The sequence below is a fragment of the Dermacentor variabilis genome, chromosome 3, assembly GCF_050947875.1.
Source record: "Dermacentor variabilis isolate Ectoservices chromosome 3, ASM5094787v1, whole genome shotgun sequence".
NCBI lineage: Eukaryota > Metazoa > Arthropoda > Arachnida > Ixodida > Ixodidae > Dermacentor > Dermacentor variabilis.
The window spans coordinates 227,360,393-227,378,210 of record NC_134570.1 but is presented as its reverse complement, the minus strand read 5'-3'; the positions used below and the strand labels follow the sequence as shown (position 1 = coordinate 227,378,210).

The 17,818-nt window shown below is 48.1% G+C and overlaps 1 protein-coding gene across 4 annotated transcripts in view; it reads left to right on the top strand.

The window, feature by feature from the left end:
- Positions 1 to 17,818, top strand: part of LOC142576680 (uncharacterized) — a 516,248-nt gene that overhangs the window by 279,927 nt on the left and 218,503 nt on the right. For all 4 annotated transcript variants that reach the window (XM_075686909.1, XM_075686911.1, XM_075686910.1 and 1 more), the window contains exon 11: positions 3,814 to 3,910. In XM_075686909.1, the coding sequence (XP_075543024.1) occupies positions 3,814 to 3,910 (97 nt within the window). The remainder of the gene's footprint in view (positions 1 to 3,813; positions 3,911 to 17,818) is intronic.

The following is a 17,818-nucleotide window of genomic DNA, read 5'->3' as shown; positions in this document are numbered from 1 at the left end:
AAACATTAATTCACAGTGGAGGAAAAGAACTAGGAAGCTTACCAGCAAGTATGCGGCCTCTAGGGTGGGCAACACAGCAACAAAGAACGTCATGCGGAAAGTCAGAGATGCTCAAATAATATAATGGGTGGCGGCAATGGAAAAGAAACCTGCCATGAGTAAATACTTAAGAGGAAAAAAAGAAATCAGGAAAAAAGCCATTTATGATAACTCAAAGGGAAGCTCATTACTTTTCGAAGCAAGATCGGGACGCGTCAGAACACGCACCTATAAAGCGAGGTATAAGACGGAAAAAGTATGTGCTTGCTGCGGTAAAACTAGGGAGACTATAGAGCATGTTTTATTAGAATGTGAAGACGTCTACCCAGCGGTGGATTTAGGCACCACTGGCCTCCTTGAAGCCCTTGGGTTCAGAGAGAGCAGTTGAAAAGTAAACATGTCCGCAGTACACATTAGTAAGAGGCGATTGGAGGATTGGTGGAAGAAAAGTAGGGAAACGACAAAAAACGGCAACGTACAAAAGCACAGTTCGCAATAGGGGATCAGAAAATTTGGTTGTGGGATTTCATAGTGTTTTCTTTTTCTTTTTATTGTTTAACCTAGGTAGGACATTAGGCAATATAGTAGTGTCACATGGTGGTGACATTAAAGAACACAGTAGCAATACTGTGAAAGACAAAACTAACTTTTATTGGGCGAACCTGTGCCCACAAAAAGAGGCTACACTTATAGCACAAATATAGCGGCCAACACGGTCGGCGATCGTCGAAAATCTGATCAGCTGATCAAGCACATCGAATTTTATACAGTAGTCGTCGAATGTTCAGACTAATCGTTGGGACCTGCGTGCCTTCCACAAAGTTCTACACCATTCGCGTCACGTGATGTAATCAGATAACACAAGGTTCGGCGACAACAGACAGTGGATAGAAGCATCGATAATTTTCCAGAAACTTCGGATACCTGCAGGCGCGTCCCGCGCTGTGCGATAACATTTGTTAGGCGGCGAAACGTGGTCGCCCGATAAAGATATGTACACGTGTGAATAGCAAGAACTTGGTGGCGCAAACCACCGCCCCGTTCCAAAGGGGACGCTCATAACATCCATCCATCCATCCGGAAGTGCAGCTTTTTGGAGAAAAATCTAACATGGCCGCTTTTCACCGGTAGCGTATGCTGGTACGCACCGTACTCGGTGTGCCGGCTAGGCGGCATGCGTCGGTGTCTTTGCTACAGCGTAGTTGGTGCATTCTAATTGCCAGGAGACCAAAGCGCCTCTACTGACGCCCATACAAACAAGCCACAGGCGAGGTAACAGAATATGCGACTTATTGGGAGAAGACAGGCAGTGTACATTCTCGTGCAAGAGTAGAAATAAAATTTTCATGTCGAGATACGCTGGAATCATTGACACGGGCTCGTAAACGGCTCACCGTCGTCACACATGGCGGTCTGGTAACGAGCGACAACCTGCAGCGCAAGCAGATTGCTCAGAGTGTCCCACCTGTTTGCAGCGACAGTCGCTTTTAAAGATGAGCAACTTGCACTGCGAAGCAATGAGGTGGCGCAGGAATCTGCTGCCGCAGCCAACACAGCGACATGCACTACCCGGCATTTAGCTTTAGCTTCTTTCCAAGCTGCACGTTTCTTTTCATTCGGTGGGCCGCTAATGTGTGGCTCACACTTGGTGCCCCACTTAGTCTCAATATGGACAAATCGGTTTCGTGGGCATCACCTTCGGAAGCCACTTTTGCGGGCCTTTTCATGCATGCAGCTATCAACTTCATACACTTCGAACCATGTAAGCACGTATGCTGTGTCCGTTGTGAGCAAATCATGGTCGAGGAAGGCCGCAAGCACAATTCGCCCATGGCTGTAGCAGGAAAGAATGAACGGGGAGCACCATTTACAGCGTGTGTATGCTGGGGCAACCGCAGTAATATTAACATACTTTTTATCGCCGTGCACCTCACTGCTGCCGGCGAGCCGCATATATTAAAAAGCTTTCTACTCACTGGCTCCATGTCATTTGCGCAGTTTATGATTAATATGGGTACCTGGCACAACAGCATATTTATGAATGAAACGGCAGACAGCTTGGCCAGGGGTTCTATTACAGGCCCTGTGTTTACCCTTCTTCCAGCCACAGGTTTCATCACGTCTGTCAGGTTTAGAAGATACATCCTCTTAACATCAATATCAAAACTAGCATCATCCTCAGAACTACACCACTTACAATTCCCTTGGAGCAGGAAATTTCGCAAAATGAGACAGGCGGAAGGGACATTAACGAGGCTGCGTTGTCGAGTCACACCCTTAAATTTATACATGCACTGATCTGGTCTGGCAATTTCCCCTTTGTGCTATTTCTGCAAATCATTAGAAAAGGTTGAACACTATTTAATACAATGCTGGCCTTTCTCCTCCCTGAGAAAAAGGACATTAGAAATTACAGCGCGACAGCTCGCCCCGCCATTGAACACTCCGGTACTGCTTTCTGTGGGAGCGTCTGTGCTTGGGCGCTCACACAGAAATGTATTTATCGCCATAGAAAAAATAATTATTGCATGAAACCGAGGTCATTGTCGACCGCTTTATTTATTTTATTCTTTCCTTGTTGCCTCACTTATATTATATGTGCCTTTTCTTTTTATTTAATGACTGTCTACTGAATCGTTTTGAGCTTTCCTCACTTTAATTTATTCATCAAAATTAAAGATTTTAACTTTATTACCTGAACACGCATGCCCGACTCTTGGCCAATCTGACCTTGATGTGCCAAAGTCATTAAGGTCATCATCAGTAAAGGTGCCGTCGGCTGCCGGTGGACTTCTCTCGCCTTTGTGCATGTTGCCAAGGAAGCCCACATGCAAACTCTGTCTTAGGCTGGTGACAGCCTTTGTAGGGGCACTTGCGGCCACAAGCTAAATTAGCGGGTTAAACTTTCCGACAAAATTATAGGATGTGGGAATCAAAATAGCGAAAGACCAGCCGACAGACCAGGTTTCTCGCAACCTTTGGTGACGTGAAATTAATTGACTTTCCCCATAAACTTTGGCCTCGGCAGCCAGAGACATATAGCCTGTCTGAGCGCAGTACACGGTACGTCTACGTTTTAGTTAGACAGGATAGTAACCGCAATCTTTATTACAACACACTTGGAAAAGCACCTCTTATATGTTACGTACAAGTGGAAGGCAACGGCAATGCTAATTAATACAGTTGACATTCTTGGTGCGAGAGAGAGAGAGAAAAAACATTTATTCGGACCATCGAGGTGGTTGCTCTGATAATGCGAGCGCAGCACAATGCCTTGTAACTTGTTGCTTTATTCATGTAGCATGACATGCAATAGTAAATAACTTTGATGTGCTAAAATAAAAGGAGAAGGCAACTGGTATATCAAAGATGTATAGAGGTTTCGTGTGCGCATTGGTATAAAACTAAAAAAATAACTTTAATAGATCGGGTGCCAACATGGGTACATCAGAGCGTGACAAAAGGAGTGCGCCACGACTTCTACTCATATTTGGAATCGAAATGGCTACTCAACAATATTGTCGGTATCAATAGCGGTCAAATATTATGTTGTCACCACCCTAAAATAGCGCTTGCATGTAGGCTCCCTTGCTCCCTTTGAGGGACAGTTTGGCTGTGTTCTTGATCTGTCCGTAAGTATATACTACACTGGAAGCTCCTAATTCATAGTGCTAATATTTGTTTGAATGCTAATTTATTACTGCTAGCAGCTCGCGGTAAATTTATGAGCCGTCGTAGGATACGCGTGTCATGATCCTCTCATGCTTGGCGCAGACGTACAGCACTGCACTATGCCGCCAGCCGGGGCTCTACCGATTGCACAAGGGTCTTGCTTCAATCGCACGCCAACCCAAACCTCACTGATGCACAGGTAAGCGTTTCGTACGCGTGCAACTCCCAAAGCATTTGGCCAGGCTTGGCAGCACGTCTTCATTGCCACTGCATGGCCCACCGTAGATGCTTAGTGGCTAAGCGCGAGGTCGCGAGATCGAATCCCGGCGGCCGCATTTCGACGGGGACGAAATGCAAAAATGCCCGTGCATTGGGTGCACGTTAAAGAAAGAACCCCAGGTGTTCAAAAGTAATCCGGACCTGCCCCGCTAGGCCGCGTCTCATAATCATATCTAGAAAACCTAGAGACCTAGAAGTAACTGTTTGCGTTGAATGGGAAGGGATGAGGAGCGAGGAGAAAGTTCATATCAACAAGGGACTGAGGCAGGGGTGCCCTTTATCCCCACTGCTATTTATAATGTACGTGGTGAGGATGGAGAGCGCTCTAGAAGGAAGTAATATCGGGTTTAATCTCTCATACAAACAGGCGGGTACAGTAATAGAGCAGCAGCTCCCAGGTTTAATTTATGCGGATGACATTGTGTTGCTAGCTAACAAGCAAAGTGATTTGCAACGTCTGGCTAATATCTGTGGGCAGGAAGGCAACAATTTTGGTTTGAAATTTAGTGTTAGAAAATAAGGTGTTATGGGTATTTGAAGAAAACACTGAACAGACAGTGGCGATACAGGGCCAGGAAATACCTCGGGTAACTGAATATAAATACCTTGGTATATGGATAAACAAAGGCAATAGATATATGGAAACACCGGAAAAAACAATAACAGTCAAGTGGAAGAGAAATGCAGCCATAATGAAGCACGGAGCGCTATGGGGATACAATAGGTACGAGGTCCTCCGAGGTATGGGGAAAGGTGTAATGGTTCCAGGACTTGCTTTTGGAAGTGCGGTTGTTTGCTTTAAATCAGGGGTTCAATCAGGAATCCATGGGAAACAAGGGTCAGTGGGTCGCCTCGCATTGGGCACTCGCGGGAAGAATACAAATGAAGCAGTGCAGGGTGATATGGGCTGGACTAGTTTTGAAGTGAGGGAAGCTCGTAGTAAAATGGAGTACCAAGAATGGCTGAGGAATATGGAAGAAAGTAAATGGGTTGGGAGAGTGTTCAGGTATCTGTACAGGAAACACATTGATTCACAGTGGAGGAAAGGAACTAGGAAGCTTACCAGCAAGTATGCAGCCTGTAGGGTGGGCAACACAGCAACAAAGAAGGTCAAGCACAAAGTCAGAGAAGCTGAAATGATCTCATGGGTGGCGACAATGGAAAAGAAACCTGTCATGAGTAACTACTCAAAAGGAAAAAACGAAATCAGGAAAGAAACAATTTATGATAACTCAGAGGAGAGCTCATTACTTTTCGAAGCGAGATTGGGATGCCTTAGAACACGCACCTATAAAGCGAAATATAAGAAGGAAGAAACATGTGTTTCTGCGGTAAAGCTAGCGTGACTATGGATCATATTTTATTAGAATGTGAAGACGTCTACCCAATGGTCGATTTAGGCACCACTGGCCTTCTTGAAGCCCTGGGGTTCAGCATGAGCAGTGGGAAAGTAAACATGTCTGCAACAGGCATTAGTAAGAGGCGATTGGAGGATTGGTGGAAGAAAAGTAGGGAAATTACAGAAGGCAGAGACGTACAAAAGCACAGTTGGAAATAGGGGATAAGAAAATTTGGGTGTGGTAGTTCATCGTTTTTCTTTCTTTTTTTTTTTATTGTTTAACCTAGGTAGGATATTAGGCAGTATAATAGCAAAAGCTTGGTGGTGCAACCCACCGCCCCGTTCCAAACAGAACGCTCATAACATCCATCCATTCATCCATCCATCCATCCATCTATCCATCCTTAGTTCTTGCACGCGAAACCGCAGCAATTATTTTTAATAACGATTGAATACCACAGAAGGACATTGCACTGGTAATTACTTAATGCCATTATTGACGTCTGGTGTATTTCTAGAAATTGATTCCAAGTGGATGCGCCTTTCGAAACCACCGGCGACCATTCGTAAATTAAGATATTGTTACGTAGGAAGACACCGATGAAGAGCTATTTACAAGTATATTTACAAGGCAATACGCCGCAGTTGGCCAGGAGGCAACAACCCGTGCTAGCTTCCAATCGTCGTCGTCGTCTTCTTACTGCTCGGCTCTTCGTCATTGGAAATACTATCCCGTAGCACTACCCCCAGTGGCAAAAGCGCCGTCCCGGAGCGACTAAAGGCCGGACTCTGAAGCAGTGTAGTAGCTCTTGAGCCTACTGACGTGCACGACATCACTAGATGCCAGAGTAGATGGCGAGGTTGAGCTGACAGGAGCAATTTCATACGTCACAGGCGTCACCTGGTGCAGCACGCGGTAGGGCCCTGTGTATCGCGAAAGGAGCTTTTCTGAAAGTCCGACGTGACGAGAGGGCGACCACAGGAGCACAAGTGCACCAGGCGAAAACTGTAGGTCACGGTGGCGGGCGGTGTACTGACGCTGCTGCGTGGTTTGCGAGTCCGTCAGTCGAGCACAGGCAAGCTGGCGTGCATGGTCGGCGAGAGCGATGGCGTCGCGCGCATACTTGGTTGTTGAAGTCGCAGCAGGAGGAAGTACCGTGTCAAGGGGCAAGGTCGGTTCGCGACCGTAGAGTAGATAAAATGGAGAAAATCGGGCGGTGTCGTGCTGGGAAGAATTATAAGCAAATGTGACGTAAGGAAGGGCAACGTCCCTGTCGTGGTGGTCCTTCGAAACGTACTTGGACAGCATGTCGGTAAGAGTACGGTTTAACCGCTCTTTCAGGCCATTGGTTTGAGGGTGGTATGAGGTAGTCAGCTTGAGTTGAATAGAGCAGGAACGCACAATGTCGGCGATAACTTTCGAGAGGAAGTTACGACCACGGTCAGTAAGCAGCTGTCGCGGGGCGCCATGCACTAAGATAATGTCACGCAAGAGAAAGTCCACGACGTCAGTGGCGCAACTGGTAGGGAGAGCCCGCGTAATAGCGTATCGGGTGGCGTAATCAGCTGCAACGGCTACCCATTTGTTCCCAGAGGATGACGTGGGAAAGGGACCGAGGAGGTCTAATCCAACACGAAAGAACGGTTCTGCAGGGACGGTGATCGGCTGGAGATGACCGGAAGGTAGCACCTGAGGTGTTTTCCGACGCTGGCAGGGATCACAGGCAGCAACATAGCGTTGGACGGAGCGAGCGAGACCAGGCCAATAGAAGCGGCGGTGGACGCGGTCGTACGTGCGGGTTACCCCAAGATGTCCTGCAGTGGGTGTGTCATGCATCTCAAAGAGCACAATGTGTCGTAGATGTTTTGGCACGACAAGAAGATCAGGGCTATCAGGGAGGAAGTTCCTTCAGTACAGAATGCCGCCCTGGAGGTGATATCGGCGAACGAATGCGTCGATAGGTGTAGAGCGCAGACGCTCGATGAGTACTCGCAGCGGTAGGTCTTGGTACAGCTCATCGGCGATGTTAGCGAAGGCAGACACAGAGAAAATGCCGTCGGCGCTACTACTGTCGGCGTCTTCAGGCTCGTCTACCGGGTAGCGAGACAGCCAGTCAGCGTCCTTGTGTAGCGGCCAGATTTGTAGGTGACAGAGAACGAATATTCTTGGAGGCATAAGGCCCAGCGACCAAGTCTTCCTGTAGGGTCTTTCAATGAGCATAACCAACAAAGCGCGTGATGGTCTGTGATAACGGAAAAGGGTCGGCCATATAAGTATGGGCAGAACTGCGCAACCGGCCAAACTAGGGCCAGACACTCACGCTCAGTGATGGAATAGTTGCGCTCCGCGGGCGAGAGGAGCCTGCTGGCGTAAGCGATAACACGCTCGTGGCCACGCTGGCTTTGTACCAGTACTGCGCCAATTCCGTGACCGCTGGCATCAGTACGGACTTCGGTAGGCGCAGAAGGATCGAAATGGGCCAGAACGGGAGGCGTTGTGAGAAGGTCGATTAGAAGCGAGAATGCAGAGGCCTCGTTATCGCCCCACTGGAAAGGGGCGTCTGTTTTCAAAAGCTCAGTTAGTGGTCATGCTATGGCCGCGAAATTTTCCATGAAACGGCGGAAGTATGAGCAAAGGCCGATGAAGCTGCGCACATCCTTGACACACTTCGGAATAGGGAAGTGCGTAACAGCATGGATCTTGCCTGGGTCCGGTTGCACTCCGTTCGCGTCAACGAGATGTCCAAGGTCGGTAATCTGGTGACGGCCGAATTGACACTTCGATGCGTTGAGTTGCCGACCGGCTCGAACAAAAACGTCCAGGACTGCTGAGAGGCGCTCGAGGTGCGTAGAGAACGTTGGGGAGAATACGATAATGTCGTCCAAGCAGCACAGGCACGTGGACCATTTGAAACCGTGAAGAATGGAGTTCATCATGCGTTCAAAAGTGGCAGGGGCATTACACAGACCGAACGGCATCACTTTGAGTTCATAAAGACCATCGGGTGTTACAAAAGCAGTCTTCTGACGGTCGAGATCGTCCACGGCAATCTGCCAGTAGCTGGAGCGAAAGTCAATAGAGGAGAAATAGCGAGCACCGTCGAGGCAGTCAAGGGCGTCATCAATCCGAGGTAGGGGATACACGTCCTTTTTAGTAACCCTGTTAAAGTGCCGATAGTGCACGCAAAAGCGCCGTGAGCCATCCTTCTTTTTGACCAGTACAACAGGTGACGCCCATGGACTACATGACGGTTCAATAATGTTCTTGGCGCGCATTTTGCGAACTTCGGTGTGAGTAACTTGTCGCTCAGCCGGTTATACTCGATACGGCCGGCGATGAATAGGAGGGGCATCGCCGGTATTAATGCGATGTTTAACAGCTGTTGTTTGGGCCAAAGGACGATCGGTAAAGTAAAAAATATCTTGGTAGGAAATCAGAACGTGGTAGAGCGCACGAGCGTGCTCGGACGGCATGTCAGGTGCAATCATTTTCTGTAAGTTGGCGATGGTACAAGTTGCCGACTGCGATGGTAGAGGAGGATCGGTTGAATTGTCGTCTACTGAAATCAATGCTACAGAGTGATCCTCGAATGAGCAAAGTTGGGCCAGAGACATCCCGCGTGGCAGCACATGTGTCGTCAAGCCAAAATTGACCACTGGCAGGCAGACGCAATTCGCCGTAATAGATAAAACTGTATGAGGTAGTGTGATCCCGTGTGTAAGGAGGACATCTTGCATAGGAGCCACGATGTAGTGACCGTCGGGCACTGGTGGGGATGACACGAAGTCAACGTAAGTCAGTGCCGAAGGTGGCAAGCGAACGAAGTTGACGGAACTGAGGCGAGTAGGGTGTTGTTCAGCGGGATCCAGCACAGGCAGGTCGAGGCGGAGAGTACTGGCGGAGCAATCGATGAGAGCAGAATGTGCGGAGAGGAAGTCTAGGCCGAGGATGATGTCGTGGGGACAGTGAGCGATGACTGTGAATAGCACGGTAGTGGAGCGATCGGCGAAGGAGACGTGGGCGGCACACCAATTACAGGGGCTAATTACAGGGGCTATTCCGCCATCGGCGACACGGACAACAGGCATCGTGACGGGCGTGATTATTTTCTTCAGCCGGTTACGAAGGTCAGCGCTCATTGTCAGTGTCTATGAGAGCAGATACAGGAACACCGTCGACTTGCACGTCAAGAAGGTTCAGATGAGTTCGCAACGTCGGGAGAGGATTTGGCGGCGTAGGGAGCAAGCAATGCAGCGTCACCTCGAGGCGCTGCATCGTCTAGTTTTCCGGCTGGGAGCGGCGTCCGAAGGGAGTCGGCGAATAGGAGCGACGGGGCTGGGGGGAGCGAGATTGTCGTCGTTGGGGCGAAGGTGAACGAGAATAGGGGCGGTTCTGCGCAGGAGAATCGGTGGCTGCATTATCTGAGCGGGCAGCATAGGGACGAGAAAGGCCACCTGGGGGGCGAGAGTAGGCAGTATATGTAAATTGGTTCAGGGAACTCCAGCGACTGCGACAGTGCCGAGAAATGTGCCCAATTCGATGGCAGTGAAAACAAATTGGCTTATCGTCTGCAGTGCGCCATTCAGAAGGGTTGCGGAAACGTGGTGGGTAAGAATGTGCGGGACGGGGTGGAATCGAAGAAGCCGGGTGGGTATCAGGGCAATGGGCCGAGCAGATGGTGTGAATACCCATGTTGGCGAACTCCTGGCGGACAACTGCCTATATCAGGGAAACAGTGACTGCAGGTGCATTGGAGGGGCTGGAGTCGAACGCAGCCGGATAGGCGGCCTCGATCTCACGCCGGACAATCCTGGTAACATCGCCAGTGTTGTTGGGTCGAGGAGCGTCGGCACAGGAAGATGTCGCTGGGGTGTTGGGCAGACGGGCAAACTGTTGGTCGATACGTCGGCTTTTAGCGAGTTCCAGGCGGCGGCACTCTTTTGTAACTGCATCCACCGTCACCACGTTGTTAAATAGGAGCAAGTTGAAGGCGTCATCGGCAATGCCTTTGAGGATGTGGGAGACCTTGTCGGACTCAGTCATGTGTGCGTCAACTTTGCGGCATAGAGCCAAGACATCCTGAATGTACGTGACGTAGGGCTCCGTTCACGTCTGCACACGACCGGAAAGCGCAATCTGCGCGGCAAGTTGGTGACCGTAGGGGTTGCCGAACAAGTCTCGAAGCTTTTGCTTAAGCGAATCCCAACTGGTCAGCTCATCTTCGTGTGTCCGATACCAAACTCGAGGTATGTCACCGAGGTAAAAGACGACGTTGGCGAGCATGATAGTAGGGTCCCACCGGTTATTGCGGCTGACGTGTTCGTACAGGCTGATCCAGTCCTCGACGTCTTCCCCATCTTTTGCCGAGAATACGCCAGGATCATGGGGAGCGGAGTGGGTGATGTAGGTCGTCGAAGTGGCAGCAGGTGTCGGAGACGGCTGAGTCGAGTTGTCATCGCCGGAAGCCATGAAGGAAGGCTCGACGTACCGTCCACTGCGAAGCTCCGTGACGAGGCACAGGGAACGTCCACCTTGACCAGATATTTTACGTAGGAAGGCACCGACGAAAAGCTATCTACAAGTATATTTACAAGGCAATACGCCGCAGTTGGCCAGGAGGCAACAAACCGCACTAGCTTCCAATCGTCGTCGTCGTCTTCTTACTGCTCGGCTCTTCGTCATTGGAAATACTATCCCGTAGCAATATCTAGCGTAAAGTAATCACTTACCAAGTTATTAGCAAACATTTGTTAAGAATTTAGATATGTGTTTTGTTTTTTCATGCAAGTAATGTCCGCCTCTTATTTAATCCAGCTCAATGATTAGAATTATGTTGTCGGCAACAGGGGAGTTTAAAAATTCCCTAAAACCTTAATATTATCCCCCAATATACTCTTTCCAATGCGCACACACATAAACACAACCCAAATCTACAGAGAGCGTTTATCAAAGCCGGCAAAATTATTTACAACAATAAGAAGACATGCCGATCTCATGCATCATGGGAATCGATGGGAGCGAACCTTTCTGCGAGCCTTGTGTTGATTGACGATAATTGGCGGGGATGTTTACGGGGGCGGCCTAAGCATTCAGTGCAGTTCCAGAGCGGCCAGACATTTCTTGCGCGCGTGCGCCACTCGTGTTTTGCTGCGTAGTCACAGAACAAATAGCGACACGTTGTTCTGCACCACTGTTCACAGCCTGCGAGAAGGCTGCCAATGTCCATGCCTCGCACTGCGCTAGGCACCGTAGCAGAAATGTTAAACTTAAATTATTGGCCAAGCCCTAATCTGATCACGACGCTTGGTTACAGTTTTGACCACTTCTTTAACGTAACTGAAGTGCCAGCATTTTTGCATGTCGTCCCCGTCGAAATGAGGCAGCCCCGTCCGGGACCTCGGGTCACACAAAGGCCACAACGCTGCTACCGCATTACGGAAGTGCAGATTTGACGAGCGGCCGCTTCTGTCGCGTCGTCTTGACGCTGCAATTGCTTTATGGTGGCTTTCCACCTGCAGGCCCTACGTCACTGGTACGCTTGGCAAATTTGCATGGCATTTATTTTTTTCAGAAATAGAAGAAACATACCATACATTGAAGTGAATTGATTTTGTCAGAGACTGCTGTCTTCTATATGTCGTAGCGTTTTGTTGCCTTCTTACGTTGTCTTCTCCTCTCTTACGCACTCCGCCAATGTATGCGAGTGAAGAGCGGTCAGGATTTTATTCACTCATTTCGTGACTGCGCTGGTTCTACCCGTTCCATGCCTCCTCGCCCTGCCTCTTCTGTACCATTCTGTCCACTTCCCATCTTGAGTGTTGTGCGTTAGTATAAAGGTAAGCGATGTAGTTTCTGCATTGACTTTGGGCGACTCACGGATATTACAGCAGCCGCGAAGGTATTGTGGCCCCGCCCAGGGAGCTCCAGAGGGTGCTGTGACGACGTGATGTAGTAATGAAGAAGGTCCCCTAGGGGCCCTTGGAATAGCATCACCTTGAATAAGAGAAAAAGTAGGAAAACAAGAAAGAGAGCTTACCATGCAATAGGCTTCATAAACATACTGGGCAGCAGAAGGAAACGTGGGTGGAGATTGAGAAGCAGTTAAATAGAGAACAAATGGAGGTGTATGCGGCTACAGAAACGCACCTTAGCGACTCGGAAGAGCCGCCAGTGATTGAGAACTATGGGAAGGGTGCAACAGAATTAAATCGAAAAGAAAGTGAGGGTGAGTCGTAATGCTCATCCATCAGGGAGCCAAATGAAAAAGGGTAAATTCATAATGTCAAGAGCCTCTTTGGTTATCAGGTACAATGAGTGAAAAAAAAAACTTGGCTGGGCGTAATGTATTTGTGGGCCGGAAATAATTGCAGAGAGAAGAATCGAGAGGCAGTGAAATGCCCAAGTGAAATGCATACTGAGCGTTTCGGGAATCATGCCTAAATATCCTATTAGGTGGCATGAATGCCCTCATACAGAATCTAGGTGGCTACACCGACAACAACAGAAAGTCAATGCTAGATATTTTTGAGCAACATAACTTCGTTATCGTAAATACAGGGCCCAAGTGTGAAGGGTACATCACGTGGGAAGTGGGAAATCGGCAATCGACCATTCATTGCTGTCTGATGACAGAAGGAACTCATGATAAGTTGAGAGAAATGGTCATTGACGAGGAAAGGTTAAGCAGCATTGGGAGTGACCATAAACACATCATTTTGAATATGGGATATGTAGTTGGGAAAGAGAGCAAGGAGCGCAAAATGGCCACTCCAAAGTTGAAGGATGAATAAACAACAAATACAGTCGCAAGAGTCGAGGAAGAACTTGGCAAATGGCCAAGCAAAGAGTGGGAATATAGTGAGCTTCTAAGTTTAATAACGTCAGAAATACAGGAAGAGAAGGAACATGATCAGCAGATCACGGTCAAGCACGCACAAATAAGTCAAAGTGAGGAGCAGACAACACAAGCGCTTACTTCCAACTGATTGTGTATTTACGAAATTGCATTACAAGAACACTTTTCATCATGATGTCACAAGGCCGAAATGCCGACATCAGGTGGCCATGCTCAGAAACTTAGTTTCTTTCGACGACAGAAAAACAGAAGGTGCGCTGACATGCCCTGAAGATAAACGCCCTGAAGAAATCTCGTTTTCATTCAATGGCAAGAAGTTTCGAAAGGCAAGTGACACGACTTCTGTCAGCAGGGTATCTTGACAGTGTTCTAGTATTTGTAGCTGAGGGGAAGTAGAAAAAAGAAACAAAAAATGAAAGATGCTTTCAAGAATGAATAGATTCCCCACTGTAGTGCTTCCGTACATGTACAATACCTCACACCGCCTAAAAAAAGATAGGAAATTGCAGCAAAATCAGAGTAGTGCTTTCCGTCCTTTTGAAGCTAGGCAAACTTTGCCAAATAACTAATCCTTTGCAGAAAAAGAAAGAGCCGTGCGCTGTCACCCATCCTGATCCTTTTGTAATGTGTGTGTCTGGCGCTGTATATGAAGTTCCCTTATGGTGTCGTTCCGGCTATATCGGTCAGGCTGGAAAGTGCCTGAATGAAAGACTTCTAGAACACAGGAGGAAGGCGGGGAATTGCCACGATGGGAGCTTTCTGTGTATTGTCATGACTGTGGAATAAAGAACAAGAAGCCGTATAAATCCTTGTTGAACATGTGTAAGATAGTAGCCAAAAATAAGAACCAGGATGTTAGGAAGATGATTAAAACAGATTGCATTAGTAGGGTGGGTGTGTCGTGTGTCAGCGCACCTTCTGTTTTTCTTTCATCCAAAGAAGTTAGGTTTCTGAGCATGGCCAAGTAGTGTCAGAATTTTGGTCTTGTGGCGTCATGAAGGAAAGCGTTCATATGATGCAATTTTATAAATACACGATAATTTGGAAGTAAGCGCTTGTGTTGCCTACTCCTTGCTTTGTCGTTGTTTGTGCGCGCTTGACCGTGATCTGCTATGCGCAACCAACTAGCCCAAGAGACGGTGCTGTTAGCAACATGCTCGTTGGAAAGGAAAAAACAAACCGGAAAGGCTGGTAGAACATGGAGATAGGAGAAGCGATCGCCGAACGACAGAAAGCACCCCGAGAGCACAAGCAGCCAAAAAAAGAAAAAAAAAGAAGCACAGTTGCCGCAGGATGAAGTACCCAAATACAAGGAAAATATACCGGGACAAAAAAATATATGGCTCAAGTACTTGTTGAAATGTGAAAATCTGAAGTGAACGTTGTTGTCGGAAATAGGTGAGAAAGAGAAAAACCGCACCTAAACTATTTTTGAACCACATAAACTTATTAGGCAGGAAGGGTGGAGCAATGTAACGTATCCTAGACGAAGATGGAAACAAACCGGAATGGGACACGGCATTAAATTACGTTCGAAAAATAACAGCCGAATATTTCCAAGGCAATGATGAGGTCGTATTTGAGAAAAAAAGAGCCTGAAAGAGAACCAGATGGTAAAGGACCTCGTGCTGACAAATTTCAACTAGAAGAATGCCGAAGAGAAATTCATAAGCGCACAGCTACAGGGCTAGACGAGGTTCCCGTTAGGCTGATTAATATATGACCAAAAAGTAAGGAAGCTCTGTTAAAAGCCGTAGAAAAAACATTAACAGATAAGCAAATGTCTGACTGTTGGCGACAAATTAGAATGAATTTAATTTATAAAGGTATGCGAGAAAAAGAGGAAATTCACTCACATAGACCATTGACCATTGCATCGGTAATATACAGCTTAGCAACGCAGGCAATGAAATTAAAGCTGAAAGGATGGCCAGAGAATAACGGAATTTAGGGAGAACTTCAGTGTGGCTTCAGAATAAGTGGGTTTCTAGATGATAACTTATTTGTCCTTACTCAGTCTATCGAAATATCCTTATTACAATGGAGGCCGTTATATGTGGCTTTATTAGACATTACACGAGCGTAGGACAACGTAGACCGCAAAATTTTGTGGGATATCATAGGCTTAGGCGACGATTTTTTACCACTTTCGAGAGAGATTTACCTAGAAAATACCGTTTGTCTTGAATGGGAAGGGATGATGAGTGAGGAGAAAGCTTTTATCAATAAGGGACTGAGGCGGTGGTGCGTTTTATCCCCACTGCTCTTTATGATGTATATGGCGGGGATAGAGAGGGCGCTAGAAGAAAGTAATATCGGGTTTAAGCTCTAATACAAACAGTGTCGCATATAAGAGGCATGTGGCGAAAAAAGGAAGGAAGAGGACATGTGCGCTGATTGGTCCGAACGGCACGAGCCCTCGAGGCGTGTGAGCCGAGCTGTAATCGGGAGAGAAGCGGCGCTGAGCTGGCATTGTCGACGTGGCTCTGGGCCAACAAGGTTGGAGCGTCAGCTTCGCAGTGGCGACGGGAGCCATGGAGGTTCGGTCAAGACCGTGACGCTGGCGACCCAGGATGTGGCTGTCGACCTGGGCGACGTTTGAGCGAGACTCCTTGGACCTGCTGCAGCCTCACGGCGATGCCGGGCGCTCCAGGAAGGATCCTCCTTCAGATGCAGACCAGCACGTATGATAGTCCCCGGGGCGTCTCGTCGGCACTCGAGGAAGTAGCGGTGGAACCCGGCGTTAGGCCTAGCCAATGAGGTCGGAGTGAAACGTCATCGATGGCGTTCGGGACACCGGAATCAAAAGACGGACAGGTGGACTGGCCGACATCAAGGCAGCGACATCTACGGCGTCGGCGATGAAGAAGATCCGACAGACATCGGACTTGGAGGATACAGGCGTCGACAAAAGGCTGTAAGGACGCTCCTTTCTGTTAGAGCACAGCCAGAGGCTACGGTTGCCGGACTTTCGCGTAGAACGCGCTAAGGACTGACGTGGCCGGCAAGAAGGACATGCTTAGTTACTGTTGCGTAGGTGGCTTAGGTGCTGGCATCTCTTCATGGTGTTTTAGTTACATGAGTTTTGCTCTGAGTTTTTCTGTTTGGGTAAGTTAAAATCTGTTTGCTCTGCTGCTCCGCATCTCCCGACTCCATCTCCCCCAACATCCGCACGCCCCCGAGATCAGTGACACGCGACGAAAGTTCGCGACAGACAGGCGGGTGCATTTGTTGAGCAGCATCTTCCAGGTTTGCTTTATGTGGACGACATTGTGTTGTTAGCTAACAAGCAAATTGATATGCAACGTATGGCTAATATCTGTGGACAGGAAGTCGAGAATTCAGGACTGAAACTTAGAGTTCAAAAATCAGGTGTTGTGGCATTCAGTGAAAACTGTTGACAGTGTCAATGCTGGGCCAGGAAATATCTCGCGTAAAAGAATATAAGTGCATTGGCATATGGATAAATGAAGGCAATAGATATATGGAAGCATAGGAAAAAAACAATAACAGTAAATGGGAGGAGAAATGTAGCCATAATGAAGCACAGAGCGCTATGGGGATACAAAGGGTACGATGTGCTCAGGGGTATGTGGAAAGGCGTAATGATTCCAGGACTTAAATTTGGAAATGCGGCTGTTTGCTTAAAATCGGGGGTAAAATCAGGACTTGGTGGCAACCAAAAGTCAGTGGGACGCCTCGCGTTGGGCGCTCAGGGGAAGTCAGTCAGTCAAGAACTTTATTGAGGTCCTGAGGGGGTTTAAGCCGTTGGAGATCGCACGCGGGGAGCTCCTTGGGCCGAAACGGTAGGCGACGCCCAAGTCGGGACGGGAACATGGTGACGCTCCGCCAGTTCTTGGGCCCTCTGGACGGCCTTGAGTTGGAGTGTGAGGTCCGGGCTTTTGAGGGCTTCTTCCCATTCGGGCTCGCTGGAGAGAGGGCCCTCTGGTAGCGCGGTACATTGCCAAAGCATGTGCGAGAGTGAGCAATAGAGTTCTGGGCAGTCTGGGCAATTTGCCGGGTTTTCTGAATTGTAGTGGCTTAATAGGTCTCGTGACGGATACGAGTCCGTTTGCAGCATTTGAAACGCGGCCGCCTGCGCGCGCTCGAGTTTGGCGTGTGCGATCGGGTATTTCATTCTGCCTTTTCGATAGTGTGAAGCTGTGCAAGGTGATATGGGTTCGACTAGTTTTGAAGTGAGGGAAGGTCACCATAAAGTTGATTATTAAGAACGACTGAGGAATATGGAAGACAGTAAATAGACTGGGAGAGCGTTGAGGTATCTGTACAGGAAAAAGATTGGTTCACAGTGGAGGAAAAGAACTACGAAGATTACCAGCGAGTATGCGACCTGTACAGTCCTTGGGCAACATGGCAACAAAGAACGTCAAGCAGAAAGTTAGAGAATCTGAGATAATCTCATAGGTGGATACAATGGAAAATAAACCTGCTCTAAGCAACCACGTAAGAGGAAAAAGCTAAATAAGGAAAGAAACATTTTATGCTCAAAGGGAAGCTGATTACTTTTCGAAGCGAGATCAGGATGTCTTAGGATACGCACTTCTAAAGCGAGATATAAGAAAGAAGAAGCATGTGCTTGCTACGGTAAAACAAGGGAAACGACGAAGCACGT